At 42.4% G+C, this 27,077-nt stretch overlaps 1 protein-coding gene across 6 annotated transcripts in view; it reads right to left on the bottom strand.

The window, feature by feature from the left end:
- Positions 1 to 20,244: 20,244 nt before the first annotated feature.
- The window catches only part of LOC124789124 (hyccin), a 167,383-nt gene continuing 160,550 nt past the window's right edge, over positions 20,245 to 27,077 (bottom strand). For 5 of the 6 annotated variants that reach the window (XM_047256417.1, XM_047256430.1, XM_047256426.1 and 2 more), the window contains one exon: positions 22,175 to 22,305. Coding sequence is in view for 1 of the 6 variants with exons in the window: in XM_047256452.1 (XP_047112408.1) it covers positions 22,175 to 22,305 (131 nt within the window). In the remaining 5 variants the exon portion in view is untranslated. Of the gene's footprint in view, positions 22,306 to 27,077 lie in introns of all 6 variants that reach the window. The other variant, XM_047256452.1, reaches the window with a different exon arrangement.

Below are 27,077 nucleotides of genomic sequence, written 5' to 3'. Positions count from 1 at the left end.
TAATTTAGGTCAGTGTCGGTACTTCACGAACTTAAATCTTCGAGCGCATACCACCAGTTGAAGGTCGCCCCAGAAGACCGACCGAACACCTACAGGTAATTTTCAGTATTGGCAAATGCCTTTTGGACTCAAAAATGCTCCGGTAACCTTTCAACGATTACTAGATAGCGTGTTACGAGGGCTGAAACCTAATCAGTGTATGGTATATTTGGACGACATAATTGTTTTCTCAAAGGACGTGCAAGAACATGTGCGCTGTTTGCGCGAAGTTTTTGATCGTTTGAAAGCAGCGTGGTTAACTCTTCATATGGAAAAACGTCATTTTTGTTGCAAGAAGTCTGTTATTTAGGTCATGTTATAGGACAGGAGGGTGACCACATGGATCCAAAACTTGTAGAGACAGTAATGAATTTTCCGACACCTACAAAAGTAAAAGAGTTGCAGTCTTATTTAGGTCTCGCCAATTTTTACAGGAGGTATATTCCAAAATTTGTGGAAATTGCAAGGCCCCTCATGCAGTTGTTGAAGAAGGGAGCAAAATTTCACTGGCCAGCAGAATGCGAAGAGGCTTTTCAAAAGTTAAAATATTTATGAACATCTAGTCCGGTTTTGGCTTTTCCAGATTTTAGTAAACAGTTTATATTATCTTGTGACTCTAGCAATTTTGCTTTGGGTATTGTATTATCTCAGGAAATAGATGGCCAGGAACACTCGATAGCATATGCTTCCAGACAGCTAAACAATGCAGAAAAAAATTACTCAACAACCGAGAAGGAGTTATTGGCATTAATTTTCGGAATAACCTATTTCCAGTGTTATTTGTATGGACGACGTTTCAAGGTGATTTCTGACCATGCAGCACTTAAGTGGTTGTTAGGGCTTAAAGACCCAACGAGTAGATTAACTAAGTGGGCTCTGCGTCTCAGTGAGTACGATGTTGAAGTAATTCATTGACCGGGTAAATCTCACGGAAATGCGGATGGTCTGAGTCATAAATTATGCGCCATGGAATGTATGTGTCTATGACAGCTATTACGGTCCAGCGAGCCGAAACAGTGGCTCATGCGATGGTACATCAGTGGATATTGAAATTCGGAACACCTGAAACTATAATTACCGACCAAGGGACAAACTTTGTCCGATTTGATGAAACAATTATGCAAGTTGTTGCATGTAAAGTAATTAAATACGACCGCGTTACATCCGCAGGCTAATGGTCGGACCAAGAGAGTTCACCGTACAATAACTAAGATGTTAAGTTATTATGTAAATTCGCAACACAACAATTGGGATACCCTATTGGCGTTTGTAACTGCGGCATATAACTCAAAAGTGCATGAAAGTACAGGATTGCCTCCGTATGAAGTACTGTTTGGTCGGAAGATGCCATCTCTGTTTGAATTGCTCCAGACCCCACCAGGAACCGATATTTCGGCTGTTAAGGATTTATCCACAAAGTTGAAAACAATCTGGCGGCAGGTGAAAAAAATGAACACTAAAGCGTTAGAGGGACAGGACAAAGTTCACAATAGAAAGGCAGTTTTACCCAAATATCATGTAGGACAATGGGTGATGATGATTAATCATTATATGCCAAAAGGCAAAACGAAAAAATTTGTATCCCGTTATCAAGGTTCTTTCCAGGTGATCAAGATGACATTGCCGGTGAATGTAAAATTACAGCTTCCAACTCGCCCCACTATTGTGCATGTGAGTCGAATTAGGCCTTTCAAGGGGAATTTTAAGGAACTTTCTTCATTGTCTGCAGTAACTTCTAGTAGAGAGAAAGATGAATCTAAGAAAAAGAATAAGAAAGGAGTAGATAAACAAGAGAAACAAGTTAATTGTGGAAGCAATCAGACATTCTACTATGCTCTTAGCCCATGCATAAAAAGGAAGAGCTAATGCGAGTTGTTTTTCTTTTGTTTCTCAGAAGGCGTGACGTTCTGGTAAGACCAGCAGTTCCAGCATCATGACTTGTGCTGAAGAGGGAAGGTGTGCACTATCTCTCAGCATAGTTATTCTGTTTTGCAACTTAGCTGAAGCCTTGAGGGTATGTCCTATATCAAGTGGTGTTTTGTTCTCGCGAAAAGCGGACGTAATTCTGCCCGGACATCAATGGACCTTAAGGGTGGACTGTAATATTTGGGTGGTTGATGACGAAATCTGTAAATTAGAGGATACATTTAATGAACTTCATTCCATGGTGGCTAATCAGTCAAGGTTTAATGATACACAGGGGGAATATCAGCTACTACAATCAGCTTTTGGACGCTTACAAGCTCAGTTGCGGCAAACTGCAGGGTTAATCCCGCACATCCGTAGGAAAAGAGGATGGTTAGACGCAGGTGGCCATATCCTAAAAACTGTTTTTGGGACCGCTGACGCCGAAGATATTAGAAGAATTAATGAAACGCTACAGCAGGTACAGGATAATGGGAAGGGCAACCAGGGAATGCTAGATGTTCACACAACCCAATTGGGGAGTTTGGAGAAAGATGTAGTTGATAATACGCACCAATTGCGAGCTTTGGCCGCACACATTAAGGCCACACCCAACACAACCAATCAAGACTTGGGTATAATCAAGTACCAGTTGGATAACATCAATTCGCAGCTGATAATCATAAGCTGCTCCGTTTTCTTGCTGATAATATTACAGAAGCATGCATAGAAGCCACAGAACTACAGGAGGCTTTGTTCCACACAATGCGCGGGCACCTAACCCTGGTACTGTTACCTTCAGAATAACTTTGGGAAGGATTACAGAAAGTTCAATCGGAATTGCCCGCATCCCTGAAGCTACTGACGACATTAACAGACGAAAACTTATCTCTGTACTACAAAATGGACACTGTTACCAGTACGCAGACGGGTACCCTGCTGAGAATTCATATCATAATACCATTAACATGTAAGGATTGTAAATTTGAATGTTATGCCTTGCATACATATCCAGTGAAGTGGGAAATTTTGCAGAAATTTGTATAATTAACCATATGGAAATACTGTTAGTGGCACGTAACAGATAAGCTCATGCGCTCCTCACTGCACAAGACTTGCTGTATTGTCTAACAGGTCCAGTTACCGTCTGCCCCGCGAAATTGTTTCACACTGTTCCCAAATCTTGTGAGTATTCTCTATTCTGCTCTCAAGAACCAGTCATGGAGTGCCCTAAGGAAATTATAGTAGGCACGGCGCAGTTCTTTCAGAAAGTGGGTCCACATTGGGTATTTTCAGTAATGAAAAACACAGCCGTTATTTGCGTTTGTTACGAGCAGGGTAAGCAAGGGAGTACACAAAGAATAGAATTGCAGGGGCAGGGACCGTTAATTAACGACAGCCAACTTTCCAAGTACCAGCCATGATTACTGGAGCTAACATCATGAACATAACGTGCACATTGATCTATGTACCCGACCAACCGGTGCAATTCGTCACGAAAGAAAATCTCTCTTTTGAATAGCACATTACACCCAACTTTGCTCGCCTCTTTGGACTAGATGCTAGCAGCTCAGGATGGGCGTATAACTATGGAACATCTTTTTCAACGAGTGCATGAGTACCGTATTGAGCATAAGCAACGCTTACTAGTTATTGGATCATCAACCACCACCACCTGTATTTTTATCTTTGTTGTAGGATTAGTGTACTATCGGCTCAAGAGGAATGTAGCCCAAATCCCGCCCCTTCCAACCTTTAACCTAAGTGTCCAGACAAAATCACTGCACAGTTGTGAGACATTACACCACAACACTGAGTAATGTTTATGAACAAAGACTAGACTGAGGGTAGAAGTGAATGAACACAGTGTAAATAGTGAATCAATCGCATTTTGTGGTGTTTGTGAAGTGAACTGTAGTTGTTTTGACTTTTTGGTTGAATTTGGGTATGAATTCTTTTTGTACGAGGGAGGAATTGTAGAGGACAAGGGTTTATTTTCAGGAAATATGGTGCGAAATTTTGATTTAGTGTGTTTCAGTGTGCAATGCGCCAGCCTCATGGCAGATGGCGGGCGAAGGCTGGCCGGCGCGTTATGCAGGTGACACAGTTTTGCAACAAACGTCGGTATGTGTGTATGTGCACGGCAGCCATCAACAACCAGAATGCAGCATTAGCAGAAAGGCTGTGTGTGGCGCGGTTGCAAACTCATCGAGAACCTTCTAATAAACATGGCGCCGTGTAACCAGGGGATTCAGTAGTGGTCTGCACTATTTAAGGGCATCAGAGGTGGGCGTCGGCAATTGGTTTGACGGATTGGGCGTTCAGTCGCTGTTACGTCGTCGTCGTCATCAGTGCCGCTGTCCCCGAGGACTGGCTGGCAGAGGGTGTTGCCTGCTGCTGCACCGGCGACGTCATGAGCTGCCGCGTCTGCAGGAGGTGGGCTGGGCTGGGCCTCATGCTGCTAACCTCCTACCGCCTGCGCAGCCGCTGAGCGAGCATGGCGTCGTGTTCACTGGACTGTGTGCATCACCAAGTCCCCACCACGACAGGAGTGGTGGGGCTGAGCTACCGAAAAATGTATTGGGAGAACCAACAATAAAGAGGAAGATTGCTAAAAACAGCCACCTGCTTCTACCGAGTCATGCCTTACAACCCCGACCACTTCACCCGCTCCGGTCTTCCTATTATAATACCAATAAGTCTCTTCCATACAGTCTAGCCACCAATGACCGTCACATCTGTAGCTACAAGCAGTACCTGTTGAAATATACCAAGAGTCTCACTAAGGCCTTCACAGACAGTAAGTACCCTCCTAACCTTGTACAGAAACAGATCTCCCATGCCTTATCTCTCCAGTCATCCACCATGTCCCAAAGGTACAGTATCTGGCCACAGAAGATCATTCCTCTAGTGATTCTGTGCCACCCAGGACCGGAGCAGCTGAATCACAATCTCCGTCAGGGTTTCGACTACCACTCGCAATGCTCTGAAATGAGGAATTCCTACCCACTATCCTTTCTCACCCCTCCCATAGTGGCATTCCACCACCCACTGAAACTATACCATCCGTATGCAATTCCTGCTCCTAAACCCTTGCCTCATGGCTCATATCCCTATAACGCACCTACATGCAAGACTTGTCCTATACCTCCCACCACCACCTACTCCAGTGTGGTCACAAGCATCACCTGTCCCATCAGAGGCAGGACTACCTGTGAAACCAGTTGTCTCATCTAGAAGGTGACCTGCAAGCACTGTGCTTCATTCTATGTTGGCAGGACAACCAACAAGCTGTCTGTCCACATGTATTGTAACCGACTATGGCCAAGAAACAGCTGGACCACTCAGTTGTGCAGCACGCTACCCAACTCAATGTTCTTCATTTTAATGTCTACTTCACAGACTGTACCATCTGGATCCTTCCTACCCACACCAACTTTTCTGAACACAGGTCAGAACTCTCCCCAGAAATATATCTTACTTTTTCGTAATCCTCCAGGTCTCAACCTTCGTTAGTCATTGTCCTTCACCTATTTATCCCTTCGCTGTTCCCACTGTAGCACTATACTAACTTCTCTTCCACAAGCACATCCAGAGTCTTTACTCCTCTCCTTTTCTGAAATGGTAAAAAAGGCGGTGGAAAGCATCAGAAAATCCAATAAATTGTACCACAAGTTGTTCTTTCACGTCGTGGACTTATCACCTTTTAACTCTTATTGAAACCAAGCAATGGAAAATCCAGGGTCGACTAACGACTGCATTATGAAAAGTGTAGTTGCTACTCATCATATAGCCGAGATGCTGAGTGACAGATAAGCACAACAAAAAGACCGTCAAACAAAGCTTTCAGTCAAATAGGCCTTCATCAGAATTAGAGTTTGTGTCGTATAGGAAAGCAGCCCCATTTTCAGCCATTCTGCGTATCCCCCACCATTAACTGCTAGGAGCCAATAAGATTCACTCTCTAACTAGTATGAGTTACAAACTAGTCTGCAAGATTGTCTCTTTCATATGCTGCACTATAACCATATTCGCAACAATGCAGTCCATGCAGATAAGCTGAGACATCACGAGAGCTCCTACAAAAGCTATCGTTGACTATTTCTGCGACACTTTACAATTTCTGAGAGGCCGACTTGGCTCTTATTTACATAGTCATGTGACGTCTACATAACATTGAGAATCGTTTAGATGCACCTGCGATGGTGACTGAATTTACAGCCTTTGTGTGTTTTAACCTGTAAACTGAAATTTCGCGGATTTCCTTTAGTACTCATGTGGATGACTTTAGACTTCATTATTTAGAGCCAACTGCCATTTTTCTCATTATACAGATATTTTATCTCAGACGTTTTGTAATTTGCTTTAATCATCTGATGACTTTATAAGATGGTAAATGACAGCATCATCTGCAAAGTCTAAAAGGACTGCTCAGATTGTCTCCTAAACCGTTTTATTAGATCAGGAACAGAACAGCGCCTATAACACTTCCTTGCAGACACCAGATGTCACTTCTGTTTTACTTGATGATTTTCCATGATTACCAAACACTATGACCTTTCTGACAGGAAATTATGAGTCCGGTATACAACTAAGACCATTCTCCATAGACATGCAATTTAATTAAAGTTGCTTCACATTTATTGGTGTCACTTGACAAAATCACACTAAACCATTAAACCATTTACAGATACACATTCACAGCTGTACTGCTACAAGAAAGTAACATTGACATCTAAATGAATAATTAAGGGTATACGGAACGCCCTATGCTTACAATATTAAATTGAGCTAAAAGTTAGGAACATTTTCTCATTTGTTATTTGGACGATACTCTTGATTTTTTACAGAACACAGAGATATGTTCTGCTTTTATGCTGAATTATTAATTTTGAAAAAATAATGTATAGTTTTTCAGATATTTTATTTTTTGTAAATGTTAAAAAAGTTATACATTTTAACAAGTATTTTAAAATTTACATCCATTAATACAAAATAATTCCACATATCTTTTAATTCACATATATTAGAAGGCCTTAAGGAACAACTACAGAAAATTTCATCTTTCTACTATAAATAGGCCCTGAAAAAATGTACCTTATACACAAAAAAACTAAAGTTACGGGAAATTAGGTTCAAAGTTTTTACTTCAGTACAAGCCTGCTCCATAGCTTGTATCATCAGCTTCCTCTTGATGGCTCTGCTATGCTGTCTAGCCATCTTTGAATATACTTTTATGGCATTATCTGAAGACCTGAGCCGTTCTTTGTCCAAACAAAGCATAGCTGCGGCAGTTCGTAGTCCTACACAGAGCCCCAACTTCTGCAGAACTTTGCACTTTGTTATATTGCCCTGATTGAATGATGAAACAGCATCATAAGCGCCAAAGTGAAGTGTGTTTATACCCACAAACACAGTTTTAGGTAGTCTATTCGATATCACATGGTTCACACACTCATTTGGATTTAGAATCCGGCCATGAAGACATTTCTTTAGTAGACTAATACCTGCGAGGTCTCGGAATATTGGTTTTATTTCATCCATTATGGCAGGTGGCAGGTGATTGTATTGTTTCTTAGTTACCTTGCCTCTGTTGTACTTCCACCAACTATCGTCTCCTTTTGGACATAGCCCATGTTGGGGCTTCTCATTGTTTGAAGCTGTATGAAAAAACAGAGCCCAGACTGTTCTTCTCATTAATTCTGCATCTGCTGTATTCTGTCTTATTGCTAGGCCATAGCACTTCTGAATATGATCTATTGTAGCATCTGTCAGTCTATTTTTCCCATCTAAAGTTTTTCCATTGCTCAATTTCTTGCCTTTCATGCTAGCCTTGAGCCGTCGAAGTCTTGATCCCATCCTTTTCTGAACATGGCCAACACACTCCAGTTTGGAAATTTTCACATCGTTACCATAGGGTCTCAGTTCCTCAATTTCTTTGAAAGCCTTTGAGTCACCATCTCCAAGATAATTTATGTATCTAACGTTGTACCATTTTACTGAGCATTGATAAATACTTCTTACATCAGCAACTTCCATAGCACTTGACCCATAGTAACTTGCCATGCACTCCTCTTCATGTTTATTTTTCATTTTCTCCTTGCATCTGCAATGCTTGGAAAGTATTGCCACATCAACTACCTTACCAGTGTCTACACTTGTTGCTGTTACTATACCATTCAGAGCTGTGTGGCCTCTCTTCTGCCAGCTTCCATCAAAAGCTATGGACAAGTCTCTGCTATTATTATTTTCAACAACTGCTTCCTCAACTACATCTTTCATGTTTTCCTGTGCCACATCTTCTACAGCAGAGGCTATTGCAATTATGTGTTTGTTAAATTTTGAAGGTGGAGGAGGGAGGTTCATCACACCACACAACATGGCACCTGCTGCCCTGCCCTTTCCTATGCACCGTAATCCATAAACCAGTCTAATTTTTATATCGTATAGTTTACCTGTATCTGCAGTAACATGTGAGGATTTGAAGAAAGTAACACTGTGTTTGCAATAACTGCACATCAACTCTAATTCACAAGCAAGTCCTACATGTAAGTTTGTTTTCAATGAAACACCACATTTTCCACATTGTTTGCAGCACACGTTGTTCTCCAAAACGTCTAATAATAAAGAGACGTTAATTACCTCCTATTTTGTAGTCCCAGCGTTTAGTTTCTTGTATTCTTCTTCAATTCCAGCTAGTTTTCTTCTTGAAGCACTTTCCGGTGTAGTGGCAGCAGCATCACTCAATGTACGAGGGCGGTTCAGAAAGTAACCTCCGATTGGTCACAGTGCGGGTTGTGGGGGGAGTAGCGACGCCATCTGTGCATTCACGCACTCAACAGGTCAGTCGGCATCAAGCCGTGGTCGATTGAACGTCGTACTTGCGCTAGTTTAGTTTTTGTGGCAGTTTGAAATGTGTGCTGCAATAGAAAACCCCGCCAAATGTGAAGTGCGTGCTGTCATAAGGTTTTCTACAGCCAAAGGATATTCTGCAGCAGCTATTCATCGTGAGCTTTGTGCCGTGTATGGACCAAGAGTTATGAGTGAAGGAGTTGTCCGTGAATGGGTACGTTTATTTAAAAGTGGACGAGAAAACGTTCATGATGAAGAGAGGAGTGGTAGACCATCATTGGTGACTGACGAACTCGTTCAGACAGTTGATGCAAAAGTTCGTGAAAATCGACGTTTCTCAATGTCGGAGTTGTCTACTGGTTTTCCACACATTTCTAAGACTCTCTTGTACGAGATAGTGACAGCAAGATTGGGTTACCGTAAGTTCTGTGCACGATGGGTGCCCAAAATTCTTACTGACCACCACAAAACTCAAAGAATGGCCTCTGCATTAGACTTTCTGTCACGTTATGAGGACGAAGGAGAACCATTGTTAAACAGAATCGTGACCGGTGACGAAACCTGGATTAAGTACGTGAACCCTGAGACAAAAGAACAATCAAAGATGTGGGCACATTCAAATTCGCCTACCAAACCAAGAAAAGCCTCGCAAGATTTTTCTGCCAGAAAACTGATGGCAACGGTGTTTTGGGATGCCAAAGGGCTGTTGTTGGTTGAATTCATGGAACGTGGTACGACCATTAATCAAGACGTGTACTGTGAAACAATAAAAAAGTTACGATGGGCTATACAGAACAAACGCCGTGGTATGCTGACTTCCGGGATCGTTTTTTTGCACGATAACGCCCGTCCTCACTCTGCTCGCAGAACAACGGCCCTTCTTGAGTCCTTCAAGTGGGACGTTATCAACCATCCACCTTACAGCCCAGACCTGGCGCCAAGTGATTATCACCTCTTCATGCATTTGAAGAAATGGCTCGGGTCACAGCGGTTTGATGACGACGAAGAGCTCAAAGATGCGGTCACAGGCTGGTTCCATGCACAAGCGGGTGATTTTTATGCAGAAGGAATTTCAAAGCTTGTGAATAGATACAATAAGTGCCTCAATCGCTATGGAGACTATGTAGAAAAATAGTGCAAAGATGTAGTTGTAAGATGTATATATTAAAATATTTTTATTTAACTTGGTGTATTTTTTTAAATCAACCGGAGGTTACTTTGTGAACGGCCCTCGTATCACTACCAGTGTTGAGGTTAGTCGCTACTGGGTCATCAGATACTGATGAAGATGAATCAGACTAATTTTTAGTACACTTTACTTTCTTGCACCAATGTACACGCTTTCTAAATACCTCCAGACTAGGTCTTGGCATGTTGAAGGAAAGAAAACTCAATGACTTCTCCACCTACGACTTTCACAAGAATGACATGGATGTACTCACAAAGGAAACAAACCAAATGGTGCAGAATCTATTGTCAACCGTCTAGCAGTGTAGCCAACAGAAAAGCTAACTCTCTTGTGCTCAATTATATCTCTGGCAAGGCTGTCTATATCAGGTATATTTCGCGTCTCATATACAAGGTGCGGAACATCGTGTGTCGAAATTATTCTAAAAAATTATTTAAAATAGTTCTATTCACATCATCCAAATATTTTATACATGGTATTAAACGGGAGAGTCTAAATTTTTCGAAAATGCGTTTACCCAAAAATCCATTTTTTCATCGAAAAACTCATTCCGTATACCCTTAAATCGCCCTCTGAATGAAACTGCAAGTTGTAGGACAAAGTTCATGTCACCACACTCTGCATTGTTGCCAGATTTATTCAAAATGGTTGACCCAAGATGGCAGCAATATATATGGCAATGTCACAATGACGTCGTGGTGGGAAGTTCAAGTGTTGGCGGGAAAATAAGTCAATTGGGCTACCTCCACTAACCTAACCTCCTCCCATCCCCTCCTCTCTTCCCCAAGAAAATTGTGGGAAGTTCAAATTTGGGCAGAAAAATGGTCTATTGGGCTTCCTTCACTAACATAACTCACCGACGGCCACCTCTTCCTTGGAATTGGCGGGGAAAGGACTGCTGGATAGGATGGAAGCAAGTCTTTATTCTGCAGGCAGTCTTTATTTAAACAATTTGAGTTATCATAGGCAGTAGCTCGATCCAGTGTGTTCACCATGAGGTTCGGAGTCCAACTGAGCTAGTGCATAGTACCACCACCAGAGGTCGCTGTCGTCCGTTCCGTGGCATAGTCCAAGATGGCGGTCTGGGGGAAAATGGCGGGAAAAGAACTCAGCCTATTCTGGGCTGCTAGATAGGAAGGACTGTACTTTATTTGTTTTGGAACAATTTATTTAGCGACGGATTTGACGTAGTATATTTATTACACTGATACAAAACACTTGCTCAGACATGCTTGGGGTCACACTACATAGCCTACAGACCTGCAAATTACTGGTAACTCAATGAAATAATGCAGTACTTTTATGTGCAGAGACGAAAATAACTCATCAATAGTCTACATAATGCATGTAAACGCACGCTCACTAATTCTAAACAGTCCAAATAATGCAGTAGTACACAGTATACAGACCCGCAAACTACTCGTAAATTACTGAAATAATGCTGAACAGTGCTCCGTCACACGCTCACAATGATTAAATAGTGCACAAACACTCATTGAAAGTAAAAGTCGCTTTCGAACTATCGTCAGCCGCGAAGTCTCAGTGAACTACCCCCAACAAAGGTTCCAACGCGGACATACGCCGACACCGAAGGGGGCGACACAAGTCACCGCCAGAGAGAGTATTGTAATGCAGGGGTGCACACCATTGCTCTCAAGCCAGTGCCGTCTACAGCCAGGAGGTGAAAGTCGTGTCTATTCTTGGGTACACTGTTAGAATTCTTTGAGTGTTATCCTCACATCACATGTCTATGTAAATAAGAGCCAGATCACCCTCTGGATGCGCACATGTTCTCCTAACCATCGTGACCAAGATATACCTGGAGGTCCAGCACCGAGAGAGATGTTTGCATAACGGATCACCATTGCAGATGCAGCTAGAAGATTCTCAATGTTATACTGACGTCACAGGTCGCGCTATAGAAATCTGTTCCAATGCTTCCCAGAATAGCACAGGGTGCACTGTTCCTAGCGATCCTAATGGGACATGAGAGCTGCGTCTCATCGTGCATGTGTCTACCTGCCCAGCATGGATGATGCATCTCCCCAAAAAGTTCCACTAGTGACTCACCATCTCAGGTGCAGCTAAAAAGTGCTCAATGTTATACTGTCACATGGCTATGTAAATAAGTGCCAAGTCTATCAATCGGAAATTGTAAAGCATCACAGAAATAGTTAACGGTCGCCTTTGTGGGAGCTTTCAGGATGTTTTATCTTGTACACTTGGAAATTCTTCTCCTAACAGAACCTGTTTACAAAAATAGTCCAGAATAACGCCGAATGCATTCCTCCTGATGGTCCTAATGTGGCAACCCGTCCATCACGTGTTACCCTTCCTGTGAATCGTTAAATCATGCTTTGAACAAACATCTTTGAAATGCAAACGTTCTCACCGCTATGCAGAGGCTCCTACGTACCAACACAAAATATGTCTTGTGAATGAATGGAGCATTATGATTGGCTCTTGCTGAATTTACTTGCCAAATTACTGACGCTGCCAGTGTGGAAGCACTGTCTAAACTTACATGCATCTGCGTTAAAGCATAACAGTGGACAGAGTGATCGCTTGAGATAGAGCTGTAACAAGGTACAATTTAATGGTAGACTGATGATACATTCTAGAGAGGGAGACCTTGCTCCAGGTCCTTTGCCCATTTTTTCGGCTGTTCTGTCAGGATGCATTAGACACGTGACAGCCTGCGTTGAACTTGTATACAACCACATGTTTTGTATGTTGTGACTTAGAGTACTGTCTTCTTGCAATCGTTAACAGGAAACCTCTCGGTCGTCAGAGGACTTCCATCTCGTGTGTGACATAACGAGCCCATCCTGTTTCGACACATTCGCAAGTAGACAGTGCTCTAAGAGTCAGAGTCATCGCCATGCAATTCCTGGTGCATAGAAATATGGTATAGGTGCAATCGATGTTGATATAGCAGTGCTCAAAGTCACAACATACAAAAAATGTGGTTATATACAAGTTCAATGCAGGCTATGCCACAGCACTAATGCATCCTGACAGAACAGAAGAGAGTTGTAACGGTTGACTCGTGGCAAAGTTATTTTAATCACTGTATAAAAAACCACTAAATATGTACACACATTGACTCACACAAACGAGAACACATTGTTTCTCAAGTACTTTACAAATATGTAGGTTGCCTGTAATCAACACTAGTGACCTGTGTGTTCTCAACAAGATCACATATGCTGTCATCAATAAGAATGTCAGGAACTGCTTTAAAGTGAAACATCCATCTGCATACTCTTGTAAAAGGATCTTTATTGTAGAAAGTAAGACTATGAAAAAAAATGACTATTAGCATGATTAAGTCTGTAATGATCCGATGTGAAAACATTTTACTACACAATGAGTACAAACAATCTTTGAAATCATCTGTTCGAATTTTTTATTTTACTGACAAATTATAAACCAGCAGTCAACATGAACTGAGAGTGTTTCACAACACACAATTATTTACAAATTAAAAACAAAAAGCTGTATAAGGTTCCTCTCTCCAACTGTAAATTTGGAATATATGCCCAATATTGTCTTATCTTGCCTTCTATCTTCAGAGCCTTAATTGTCAAGTCAGCTCAAATAATACTTACAAGGGAACCTCCCCATCGCACCCCCCTCAGGTTTAGTTATAAGTTGGCACAGTGGATAGGCCTTGAAAAACTGAACACAGATCAATTGAGAAAACAGGAAGAAGTTGTGTGGAACTATGAAAAAAAATAAGCAAAATATACAAACTGAGTAGTCCACGCGCAACATAGGCATCAAGGAGAATGTGAGCTCAGGAGTGCCATGGTTAGCGTGAGCAGCTGCGGAACGAGAGGTCTTCGGTTCAAGTCAAGTGAAAAGTTTACTTTCTTTATTTTTGCAAAGTTATGATCTCTTTGTTCGTTCATTGACATCTCTGTTCACTGTAATACGTTTAGTGTGTGTGTTTTGCGACCGCACTGCAAAACCGTGCGATTAGTAGACGAAAGGACGTGCCTCTCAAATGAGAACCAAAAACATTTGATCACAAGGTCATAGGTCAACCGATTCCTCCACAGGAAAACATGTCTGATGTATTCTATATGACACTGGTGACGGCATGTGTGTCACATGATAGGAATACATTGTTGACCCACCTAACTTGTACGCTTGTCGAATGGGTAAAAAGATTCTTCTACCGTGCCCAACTTAGGTTTTCTTGTGGATGTGATAATCACTCCCAAAAAAGTGATGAAAACATAAGAGTTTGTGACAAACTGCAACAAATGAATGCAACAGTTTCACAGTTTTCCCTGTACTCTGTCAAAACATATGTTTTTGTTTTCAAATTTTTCTGTGTGTAGACCGTCAAATCCTGCATATGTCCAAGAAAATCTGAACATGTCCTGGAATTTTGGAGAGCGAAGTTGATTGTGTGTGACTGTCTGAACTTTGATAATTGTCTGAAAATAAAAAATTAAACTTTTCACTCAAGGGAATACTTGAACATAGGACCTCTCGTTCTGCAGCTGCTCACGCTAACCACGGCACTCCTGAGCTCATACTGTCTTTGATGTTGCCTATCTTCCTCATGGACTACTCAGTTTGTATATTTTGCGTATTTTTTCATAGTTCCACACAACTTCTTCCTGTTTTCTCAATTGATCTGTGTTCAGTTTTTCAAGGCCTATCCACTGTGCCAACTTATAACTAAATCTGAGGGTTGTGTGATGAGGAGGTTCCCTAGTTAGTAGTATATTTAGTGGCTGATCCCTCCCCCTCCTCCCAAATCACAACACCCTATTTATTGACCATTCCCTCCATCTCAGTTTCACATGTACACTATGACATCATTTGTTCCTCTCAATAAACTAATTTTCTGGCGATTACGATTTAAGGATTGTAATTTTTGCTTTAATGCAATGACTGATATTCCATTTTTAACTTATTTGGTGGAATTTCTGGCTGACCAGATTATTTCTTTCAGTCTCTTAGCAAAATTTTGTCACGAGATACGAGGCAAGGAACTTTTAGTTCTGACTATTCGAAGTAACAGGCCTGAAAGGGTATTTGTCATATGAACTAAATTTATCACCTTTACTAGCTACTTACCTTATCACCATGATCCGTACTGGAGGCTTCTGCAGGATTCTTGCTTTGAAGTAAGAGGCAAGCAGGTCACTTTAATAAATGAATTGTTAATGAGAAACTAGCAAATTTTTTGTGGGCAATAAGGCACTGGATGTCAATAAAGGAGTTCTATTGTAACAAACAACATATATAATACAAGAAAACACACACACACACACACACACACACACACACACACACACACACACACACACTATTCGTATTACTTTGTTTTGTCAGAAATGAACCTAAGAAATCAGTTGTCACTCTGAACGCAAACATAGTATTCACACACATCTGTGTAGCAATACATTGCACAATGTTTAAAATTAGAACGACAATCTCTTACAGTTAATATGACTCACGTACAAGTTGTCAACGTACATATATTTTGACATTATCACTGGTCTACCTTTGCTTAAAACACGTATTAGAGAAGTATATTACAAATTATTTTAAAATAATCTCAGCATTTTTTTATCTCCACATAGGTGGAATAAAATGGTTCTTGGTTCAAATGGCTCTGAGCACTATGGGACTTAACATCTGAGGTCATAAGAACTACTAAAACCTAACTAACCTGAGGACATCACACACATCCATGCCCGAGGCAGGATTCGAACCTGCGACCGTAGCAGTCGCGCGGTTCCGGAGTAAAGTGCCTAGAACCGCATGGCCACCACGGCCGACAAAATGGTTTCTACTATACCATTAGGCTGCTTCAAACACTTTAAATCATGACAACAATTTCTGAATCTATCTTCACTACTGAGACAATCTCATGTACAATGGCAATTTTACAAAAGAAGTGGCAGTCATTGCAAACATACTTTAACTTATTTTCATTGGCTTTTATTCCGGTTAAAATACAATCTAATTCACTTAAGAAGACTGTGCTGAAGGCTGAAGTTCAAAATGTGCAATGAATTAAATCCATAGTCATAATTACTCACCTTGCAGTAAATATATTGAGATCACTATAATTTCATGTGTATACCAAATATTGATATATATATATTACAAAATAAATATGATAAGTACAGATTTTTCTATTTGTATGGCATTCGAACAAACTTCACACAATCATTAAATAAAAGGATGTGTTTGTGCATATGATTTCTTTATGGTATACCAGAGAAGTCAGTGTTCAAAAGTTCAACTGAAATTATCCTGACGACAGAGAGAATTTAATGGATAGGCAGCAAAAATTTTATCACAGCATTAACTGTAAGATACTTGTATGAAATCACCAAATAACACACAAAAGAAAGATACAAGGATGGAGAACCATTCAAGTAAACTGTATGGCTATCAGTTTATTTCAGCTGTCAGTTCCAACAGATAAATACAATGTAAAGATGTTGTTGACAGAAGCATAAAATGTTTTCTCAGACTTAGGTCTGAAGTGTTTCCTCCATAGGTCAACATACTAGAAATACAGTAATACTTCAACACAGATGAATCTGATGCAATATGAGCAACATAGTGCAACAAGGTAAAGCCTTCTGAAGGGGTGTGCTTAGGCCAATTTACAACCATCCAGAACAAGTGACACTTCAAAGCTACACAGAATGTGAGACAAGATGCATTGAGGTTTGAAACTACATTAATCAGAATTATTTACCGAAGACCGTAGCACTGTGGCTGAGGGGGTGTTGAATCCAAAGGTTCAGGGTTCAAATCTTAGTCGATACTAGGAGTTTTCCCATCACTTATTATTTCTTTCACATCTGGGAATGATTTCTTACTGTGAAAAATGCTGCACACAGTTTGAAATTCAAGTTAAAAACTGTAAGCTCTATAAACCTACCTGGGTAAGTCAGTTCATTAGTCAGAGGAGGCAAGGGCATTTTACTTCTGATAGGCCTGGCATAAAATAGTGTTGTATTCAAAGCAACATTCAGTTAAAGGAAAGGTCACTTATATTGCATCCAAACAAACAAAGTAGTTCAGACAAGTGATTAGATAGACCAAGTTAACCTTTTAGAAATCTCTAACATCTCAGATAACTTTTGGTCAACCAGAAGTCTTCAGAGAAAAACAGTAAAAAAACTGAATAGAGATTGCAAAATTTGTAGACTGTCAATCTGATGTGTCACACCAAGAAGTAAATCATGTGGACAGGACTATTGTTGTGTAAACATGCAGTGAGCCAGTCCCTTACTTCAACAATACACAGAAAATCATAAGGCAGCGTTAACTCCGGAGTAAATAGCACTTGGGCACCCCACAAGTGCCAAACAGGTGCTGCGGTGATATAGTGGACATAGCATGGAGGGAGGGGGTTGCAGATATGCAAACAAAGGAGGAGGTGCCTGTGTATTAATCAGTCAGAATTAATAAAGGAATGTTCTTAAGCCATAAAGGAGTAAGTACGGAGATAGAATCAATGAAGCAAGTCTCATAAGAAATGAACTAGTAAAAATTGAGAGAAAATTAATGAAGCTAGACTCAGACTCACAGGGGTGGTTGTACACCACCATGCAGACAAGACATACCAAGGTACTCTTTGCAAGACAAATGATGTAAGCAGTGAGAGAGAGAAAGGCACATGGCTAGTGGTGAGGAATAGACTGTCATGAAAACCTAATGAAGGGCTCAGGATGTAGTTTAAGATCACACAATGAAAGGTGCTTCTATCCTTCCACTATATCTGAAAAATATTATAACAATACACAAGGTTAGCCAATGAGAAATCCTCTGGCAATATGTTATGTCAGAGATAGGTGGGGCAGAAGGCGAAAGTAATGAAAGTAGAGGATGCAGGATTCTCAACAGGGCAGTAAGCCAGACTACCAGCTAGCCTTCATAAGCAGTTTTATATAGCATGTTCATTCAGTGCCTACCAATTAAGTAGAAATCTCATGTTCAAGATTTGGTATATTAGGAAAGATGTGTTCCTTGCTGCAGATAGTTAAATCTTGAAGGGAAATATATTCCTCTGAGTAAATGGCTTCTCCTCACTTTGGCCAACTGGCTAATTCCCTTTAACACGAAACCCTGGCACTCAATCCCCTGCAGAATCTACACTTGGGATGCAACGCTGTAACAACCACTGCAGCTAGCCTCCGGTAGTGTTTGAAATAACTGTTTGATCAAATGAGAAACACTGAAAATGAGCCTGTAAAACACATACCAGGTAGCCACTTTATTAAGTACAGTTAAACAATCTGCAAAGGTGGTGTATTTAGCCGAGATTTTCCAGTGAGTAGCTACATAGAAGTATGTGCCTGCTGCAATATATAGTCTTAATGTGTTCTTTTGACAGAATGTACATATTACAAATGGAATACAAAAAAGTTTCTTTCATTCAAAACATGCACACAGATCTGTGAGATATTAATCGTATCAAAATTTCTTGACAGTAGTAAGTAAAACATTCCTTGGCACCTCAGTTATCAAAAATGATTACAAGTTTCGTTTCAGACTCAGGCATGCACCACTACACAAACTTGTGACATAAGATGGTTCAGCGGTAACTTCAGGATATTGGTGACAAATAAGGAGCAAAAAATACCATATGTATTACTGTGTTACAATTGTGAATTATTTATTTGTATCAGTGGGGATGAAACAGGAGGAGGTGGGGGAAGTGGAGAGAGGGAAGGGAGAGAGAGGGGGGAAGGAAGGGAGAGAGAGAGGGGGGAAGGAAGGGAGAGAGAGGGGGGGAAGGAAGGGAGAGAGGGGGGGGGAAGGAAGGGAGAGAGAGGGGGGAAGGAGGGAGAGAGAGGGGGGAAGGAGGAGGGGAGAGAGGGGGGAAGGAGGGGAGAGACAGAGAGGGGGGAAGGAGGGGAGAGACAGAGAGGGGGGAAGGAGGGGAGAGAGAGAGAGGGGGAAGGAAGGGAGAGAGAGGGGGAAGGAAGGAGGGAGAGAGAGGGGGAAGGAGGGAGAGAGAGGGGGGAAGGAGGAGGGGAGAGAGGGGGGAAGGAGGGGAGAGACAGAGAGGGGGGAAGGAGGGGAGAGAGAGCGGGGGGAGGGTGGAGAGAGAGAGAGGGGGGAAGGGTGAGAGAGAGAGCGGGGGGAAGGGTGAGAGAGGGGGAGGGGGAGAGGGACAGGGGGGAAGGGGAGAGGGTGAGGGGGGAGGGGGGAGGGGGAGAGGGTGAGGGGGGAGGGGGAGACAGAGGGGCAGGGGGAGACAGAGGGGCAGGGGGAGACAGAGGGGCAGGGGGAGACAGAGGGGCAGGGGGAGACAGAGGGGCAGGGGGAGACAGAGGGGCAGGGGGAGACAGAGGGGCAGGGGGAGACAGAGGGGCAGGGGGAGACAGAGGGGCAGGGGGAGACAGAGGGGCAGGGGGAGACAGAGGGGCAGGGGGAGACAGAGGGGCAGGGGGAGACAGAGGGGCAGGGGGAGTCAGAGGGGCAGGGGGAGTCAGAGGGGCAGGGGGAGTCAGAGGGGCAGGGGGAGTCAGAGGGGCAGGGGGAGTCAGAGGGGCAGGGGGAGACAGAGGGGCAGGGGGAGACAGAGGGGCAGGGGGAGACAGAGGGGCAGGGGGAGACAGAGGGGCAGGGGGAGACAGAGGGGCAGGGGCAGGGGGAGACAGAGGGGCAGGGGCAGGGGGAGACAGAGGGGCAGGGGCAGGGGGAGACAGAGGGGCAGGGGCAGGGGGAGACAGAGGGGCAGGGGCAGGGGGAGACAGAGGGGCAGGGGCAGGGGGAGACAGAGGGGCAGGGGCAGGGGGAGACAGAGGGGCAGGGGCAGGGGCAGGGGGAGACAGAGGGGCAGGGGCAGGGGCAGGGGGAGACAGAGGGGCAGGGGCAGGGGGAGACGCAGGGGCAGGGGGAGACAGAGGGGCAGGGGCAGGGGGAGACAGAGGGGCAGGGGCAGGGGGAGACAGAGGGGCAGGGGCAGGGGGAGACAGAGGGGCAGGGGCAGGGGGAGACAGAGGGGCAGGGGCAGGGGGAGACAGAGGGGCAGGGGCAGGGGGAGACAGAGGGGCAGGGGCAGGGGCAGGGGGAGACAGAGGGGCGGTGGCAGGGGGGGAGAGTGGGATGGGGAGACGGAGGGGCAGGGGGAGAGAGGGGGAGGGGGGACAGGGGGCAGGGGGAGAGAGGGAGATGGTGGACAGGGGGGCAGGGGGAGAGAGGGAGAGGGGGAGACAGTGGGGGAGGGGGAGAGAGATAGAGAGAAATATAATCAATCCAAATGGGAAAAAATCTATATATTTATATGCCATAGACCCTCTATACATCAATTTCCAAACAGTAAGCTGAATATCTATATCATCCTTAACAACACAAAACATAGCCAGATATATTAACAACATTGCAGATATAACTGCACATTTGTAAGATACATTGGGCCTGGCCTAATTACAATTGCAACCGTAACAGTTAGATAAACATCAGGTACGAAGTGTTTAGAAGGCAAAAGGTAAGTCGTTGACTAGTCTAACAGGAATATCAATGTAACACTTTCAGCAATTCAATGCTCTAATGCCACTCATGTTCTCAAAACACTACATCATGAACTCCAAAATATTCTGATCAGATTTATTCTATAAATTTAAATGATGAAAACAGCAAAACAAGTCCACTTTTCAAAGCTGGTATAAATGCCTCTTTATGCACCATTACTGAAATGTATATCAAAACATACATGAAATATAATTTAATCCTTTCTTGTGGAAAAATGATCCAATCTGGTAGTAAAAACATCTTTTGCAAGTGTGTGGAGAGAATTAGATAACAGTAGTTTTATGATAAACAACAACTTGTAAACTATGCTCACAGATACTGAAAATAATTCAAGAGGGTTAAGTTGAAAACGCTGTCCTAGTTAGTTTCAAATAAAAAAACTGATATTTCTGTGTTGTTAATTTTAACAGCATTATCCTAAAATGAGTTTTCCTGAAGCAGTAATATTACAAAATATTACTTACCTTATATTTTATGAACATTTAGTATGTTGGCATTGTTCCTCTACATTACAATATAAACGGATACAAGAAAACAATCAGCACAATGTTCAAACAATTGCAGATTAAGTCATTAAAATAAATACACACTTTCATTGAGAAAAATATGGTTCACCTTTACACCCTACACTAGTATAATGTACTTCTAAAATCACAATAAACAACACTATGAAATTGTTTCAGTTGTCAATATCTTTGGAAATCCTTGAACATATATGTATAAGAGCCATCAGTCCCTTCAAATTATTGTCTCTCTAATGCCACAGATGTTGTCAAAATATATTGCAGCTCTTTTCTACGTGGTTAAATACCTAGAGTCCATGGAAACAAGGAAAAATATAGAAGATTTGTAGTACAATATAAATTACAATGTAGAGCTTAACACTTGTTTGATTCATATCCAACAATCTGAGTATTTAAAAATGCCATACAAAAAGAGTACATATCAACAATTTTATCTGTCTTTGAAGTACTTAGTTTTAGTGTTATTCCAGAATAATTATATACATGTAATACAATGGTGTTCCAGTAACAAGCTACTGGAAAACTTATGTACTAAAATATTCTGCTACTATATTCCACAATGTACATTAATATCAGCTTTCACCCATCATGGATAATATTTAGACTACTGAAATTAGAGCCCACTACAGAAAATGCTAAATTAAGATATTCTGAGATGACCACGTTTGAGCATATCAGATAACTCATGGCTTGGAACGAGACACTTCTATATAGGAGGAAATACGAATTTACATCAACCTCTGTGTTATTGACTGTTTCCAAAATTTCAAACGGTAAATGTAAAAATGCATAGTAACAGCAGATAGCAACTAATTAATTAATACACAATGATTCATGTAAGTCGATTAAATTTCTGAAATCCTTTCAGGACTAAATGATACTTCATCTTTTCTTTTACTATTTTCAGTTACGAAAATTCTGATATTTATGTCCTATCTCTAAAACAAATATGTATACAACGAAGCTACAGACAGTGACACTCTTCAATGCTGCAGTTCACTACACACAAAAAGCACCTGTACAATATTTCTGCTACACCTCACACTTTTTGTATGATCCTTATTCTACATGCATTGTTTTTCCTTATCAAAAAATGTAATAGCAGAATTAATAAAACAGAGACTATACATAACATTCACAGCCAAATAAGTAATCTGAAAACCTTAAAAAAAAGTGCCAATGAAATCACCACAAGTCCTAGTGACTGTAGGAAAAGTGAGAGGAATAGTGTGCTTGCATCCTCTGTACGGGCAGTAAGTTTGTTCCCTGAAACAATGGTACAATTAATTAATGACAGAAATCAAGCTATCAACATAAAGAGCAAGTAGCTGAACAAATACAATCTTCTGCTGTAAACAGAGCCCTCCCTAGTATAACTACTACATTTGCTACAGTTTCCTTCTGTCAAAAATTTCAAACATATATTTGTTCAACCATCAACATGTCATACCTGTTGTTCACAGCTGTATCTTGAACGACTGAGAGGTCTTCCTCAACGTCTTCTTGGGTCATTGGTACCTTAATTAACTGACTCAACATGAAATGGAAGAAGACCTTTTTATGTGATTACTGATGGTACAAAGTTTTGTGGATGATTGCATCTGTTGGCTGGTTGAACAGACTGTATCTGTTGTTGTTAGCTTTTGGTATATGTTAAAATGGTATCTATGATCTCTATCCTCCGTTATTAAGTCTTAAAAACTGATACTCTAGCTTTTTTAGCTCGACTGGAAACTTATATTGGGGGTGCATAATACTGGGTTGTATCAAAATTGTATCCAACTCTTAAAGAGGTGAAAGACTGTATTCACATCTTAAAGAGGTCTTGATACAACCAATAATATGCACCCCAGCATGAAGTTTCATATGAAAGTAGATAATAAAAAAACATACCAGTTTTGTAATACTTAAGAATGGAGGATTGAGATCATAAGACAGTAGTTTTATATGTACCAAAAACCAATACAATGGGAAAGTCTTCAAAGATATTTCATGGTATCCTGAATATCATAAAATGGCCTTCTTTTATTCCATTTTGGATTGATTAACTAAGACGCAAATTTGTCAGAAATTGACAGAAAGCTCTCAATTGTTCAAAATATATCTGAGAACACTGGGTATGAGATGGCAACTGAGAAAGTCCCATTATGTAGGGAAGCAGCAGGAGTGTAATGATTTATTAAGAAACTACCATTAGGCAGAACCTGTGGCGTAGGTCCTACATTGGGAAATTTTACTGTAAGTAACTTGTAAAAATAAAATTTTAGAATAATTTTAATTAGCTATCTGCAACCACCATTTAATAGTTCATTATTTAATTGTATAAAAATTTACAACACAATATGTGATGCAATTAAGATATTCAGCTTGATTTATTAAAATTGCTACAAACAGGTATACTTAAAAACCCAACAAAAATTTAGATTCATGTCCACAGAACAATCAGTCTTTCAATTTTAAAAATAACATACTGTAACTGAAGTCAAACATATCTGTTAGCAAATGAAAGAATGAAAGGTAAAAGGAAAAGACTATAACAGCCATCAAATTCTGAAATTTTGTTTGCATTTAATTCAAATGCAAAATTCTCCAAATAATCAACTTTTTAAATGTATGCTTAAGGTAGTCTTATCGGCTACTCTTTAGCAGTTTAGATTACATTGGAGCTACTTATATCATCATCATCTACTCTCTCTCTCTCTCTCTCTCTCTCTCTCTCTCCACAAGCCACCATCCAGTGCTTGGCAAAGGCCAACTTCTGCCATGTGTAGGTATCTAAAAGGTTTATCTCAGTAGAAAAAACTAAACTTACTAATTATATATAAAATCAAAGATGAGGTGACTTACCGAACGAAAGCGCTGGCAGGTCGATAGACACACAAACAAACACAAACATACACACAAAATTCAAGCTTTCGCAACAAACTGTTGCCTCATCAGGAAAGAGGGAAGGAGAGGGGAAGACGAAAGGAAGTGGGTTTTAAGGGAGAGGGTAAGGAGTCATTCCAATCCCGGGAGCGGAAAGACTTACCTTAGGGGGAAAAAAGGACAGGTATACACTCGCACACACGCACATATCCATCCACACATACAGACACAAGCAGACATATTTAAAGACAAAGAGTTTGGGAAGAGATGTCAGTCGAGGCAGAAGTGTAGAGGCAAAGAAGTTGTTGAAAGACAGGTGAGGTATGAGTGGCGGCAACTTGAAATTAGCGGAGATTGAGGCCTGGCGGATGACGAGAAGAGAGGATATACTGAAGGGCAAGTTCCCATCTCCGGAGTTCGGATAGGTTGGTGTTGGTGGGAAGTATCCAGATAACCCGGACGGTGTAACACTGTGCCAAGATGTGCTGGCTGTGCACCAAGGCATGTTTAGCCACAGGGTGATCCTCATTACCAACAAACACTGTCTGCCTGTGTCCATTCATGCGAATGGACAGTTTGTTGCTGGTCATTCCCACATAGAATGCATCACAGTGTAGGCAGGTCAGTTGGTAAATCACGTGGGTGCTTTCACACGTGGCTCTGCCTTTGATCGTGTACACCTTCCGGGTTACAGGACTGGAGTAGGTGGTGGTGGGAGGGTGCATGGGACAGGTTTTGCATCGGGGGCGGTTACAAGGATAGGAGCCAGAGGGTAGGGAAGGTGGTTTGGGGATTTCATAGGGATGAACTAACAGGTTACGAAGGTTAGGTGGACGGCGGAAAGACACTCTTGGCGGAGTGGGGAGGATTTCATGAAGGATGGATCTCATTTCAGGGCAGGATTTGAGGAAGTCGTATCCCTGCTGGAGAGCCACATTCAGAGTCTGGTCCAGTCCCGGAAAGTATCCTGTCACAAGTGGGGCACTTTTGTGGTTCTTCTGTGGAGGATTCTGGGTTTGAGGGGACGAGGAAGTGGCTCTGGTTATTTGCTTCTGTACCAGGTCGGGAGGGTAGTTGCGGGATGCGAAAGCTGTTTTCAGGTTGTTGGTGTACTGATTCAGGGATTCTGGACTAGAGCAGATTCGTTTGCCACGAAGACCTAGGCTGTAGGGTAGGGACCGTTTGATGTGGAATGGGTGGCAGCTGTCATAATGGAGGTACTGTTGCTTGTTGGTGGGTTTGATGTGGACGGACGTGTGAAGTTGGCCATTGGACAGGTGGAGGTCAACGTCAAGGAAAGTGGCACGGGATTTGGAATAGGACCAGGTGAATCTGATGGAACCAAAGGAGTTGAGGTTGGAGAGGAAATTCTGGAGTTCTTCTTCACTGTGAGTCCAGATCATGAAGATGTCATCAATAAATCTGTACCAAACTTTGGGTTGGCAGACTTGGGTAACCAAGAAGGCTTCCTCTAAGCGACCCATGAATAGGTTGGCGTACGAGGGGGCCATCCTGGTACCCATGGCTGTTCCCTTTAATTGTTGGTATGTCTGGCCTTCAAAAGTGAAGAAGTTGTGGGTCAGGATGAAGCTGGCTAAGGTAATGAGGAAAGAGGTTTTAGGTAGGGTGGTAGGTGATCGGCGTGAAAGGAAATGCTCCATCGCAGCGAGGCCCTGGACGTGCGGAATAATTGTGTATAAGGACGTGGCGTCAATGGTTACAAGGATGGTTTCCGGGGGTAACAGATAGGGTAAGGATTCCAGGCGTTCAAGAAAGTGGTTGGTGTCTTTGATGAAGGATGGGAGACTGCATGTAATGGGTTGAAGGTGTTGATCTACGTAGGCAGAGATACGTTCTGTGGGGGCTAGGTAACCAGCTACAATGGGGCGGCCGGGATGATTGGGTTTGTGGATTTTAGGAAGAAGGTAGAAGGTAGGGGTGCGGGGTGTCGGTGGGGTCAGGAGGTTGATGGAGTCAGGTGAAAGGTTTTGCAGGGGGCCTAAGGTTCTGAGGATTCCTTGAAGCTCCGCCTGGACATTGGGAATGGGGTTACCTTGGCAAACTTTGTATGTGGTGTTGTCTGAAAGCTGACGCAGTCCCTCAGCCACATACTCCCGACGATCAAGTACCACGGTTGTGGAACCCTTGTCCGCCGGAAGAATGACGATGGATCTGTCAGCCTTCAGATCACGGATAGCCTGGGATTCAGCAGTGGTGATGTTGGGTGTAGGATTAAGGTTTTTTTAAGAAGGATTGAGATGCAAGGCTGGAAGTCAGAAATTCCTGAAAGGTTTGGAGAGGGTGATTTTGAGGAAGAGGAGGTGGGTCCCGCTGTGACGGAGGACGGAACTGTTCCAGGCAGGGTTCAATTTGGATGGTGTCTTGAGAAGTCGGATCATTAGGAGTAGGATTAGGATCATTTTTCTTCGTGGCAAAGTGATACTTCCAGCAGAGAGTACGGGTGTAGGACAGTAAATCTTTGACGAGGGCTGTTTGGTTGAATCTGGGAGTGGGGCTGAAGGTGAGGCCTTTGGATAGGACAGAGGTTTCAGATTGGGAGAGAGGTTTGGAGGAAAGGTTAACTACTGAATTAGGGTGTTGTGCTTCCAGATTGTGTTGATCGGAATTTTGAGGTTTTGGAGGGAGTGGAGCTGGAAGTGGGAGATTGAGTAGATGGGAGAGACTGGGTTTGTGTGCAATGAGAGGAGGTGGAGGTTTGCTGGAAAGGTTGTGAAGGGTGAGTGAGTTGCCTTTCCGGAGGTGGGAAACCAGGAGATTGGATAGTTTTTTGAGGTGGAGGGTGGCATGCTGTTCTAATTTACGGTTGGCCTGTAGGAGGATGCTCTGAATAGCCGGTGTGGATGTGGGGGAGGAAAGATTACACACCCGTCAACTCCTATCCTTAATAAAAGTCCTTAATCTTTCCTCCCCCACATCCACACCGGCTGTTCAGAGCATCCTCCTACAGGCCAACCGTAAATTAGAACAGCATGCCACCCTCCACCTCAAAAAACTATCCAATCTCCTGGTTTCCCACCTCCGGAAAGGCAACTCACTCACCCTTCACAACCTTTCCAGCAAACCTCCACCTCCTCTCATTGCACACAAACCCAGTCTCTCCCATCTACTCAATCTCCCACTTCCAGCTCCACTCCCTCCAAAACCTCAAA

Source organism: Schistocerca piceifrons, chromosome 1 (assembly GCF_021461385.2).
Source record: "Schistocerca piceifrons isolate TAMUIC-IGC-003096 chromosome 1, iqSchPice1.1, whole genome shotgun sequence".
Taxonomy (NCBI): Eukaryota; Metazoa; Arthropoda; class Insecta; order Orthoptera; family Acrididae; genus Schistocerca; species Schistocerca piceifrons.
This window is presented reverse-complemented; position numbering and strand designations above follow the sequence as displayed.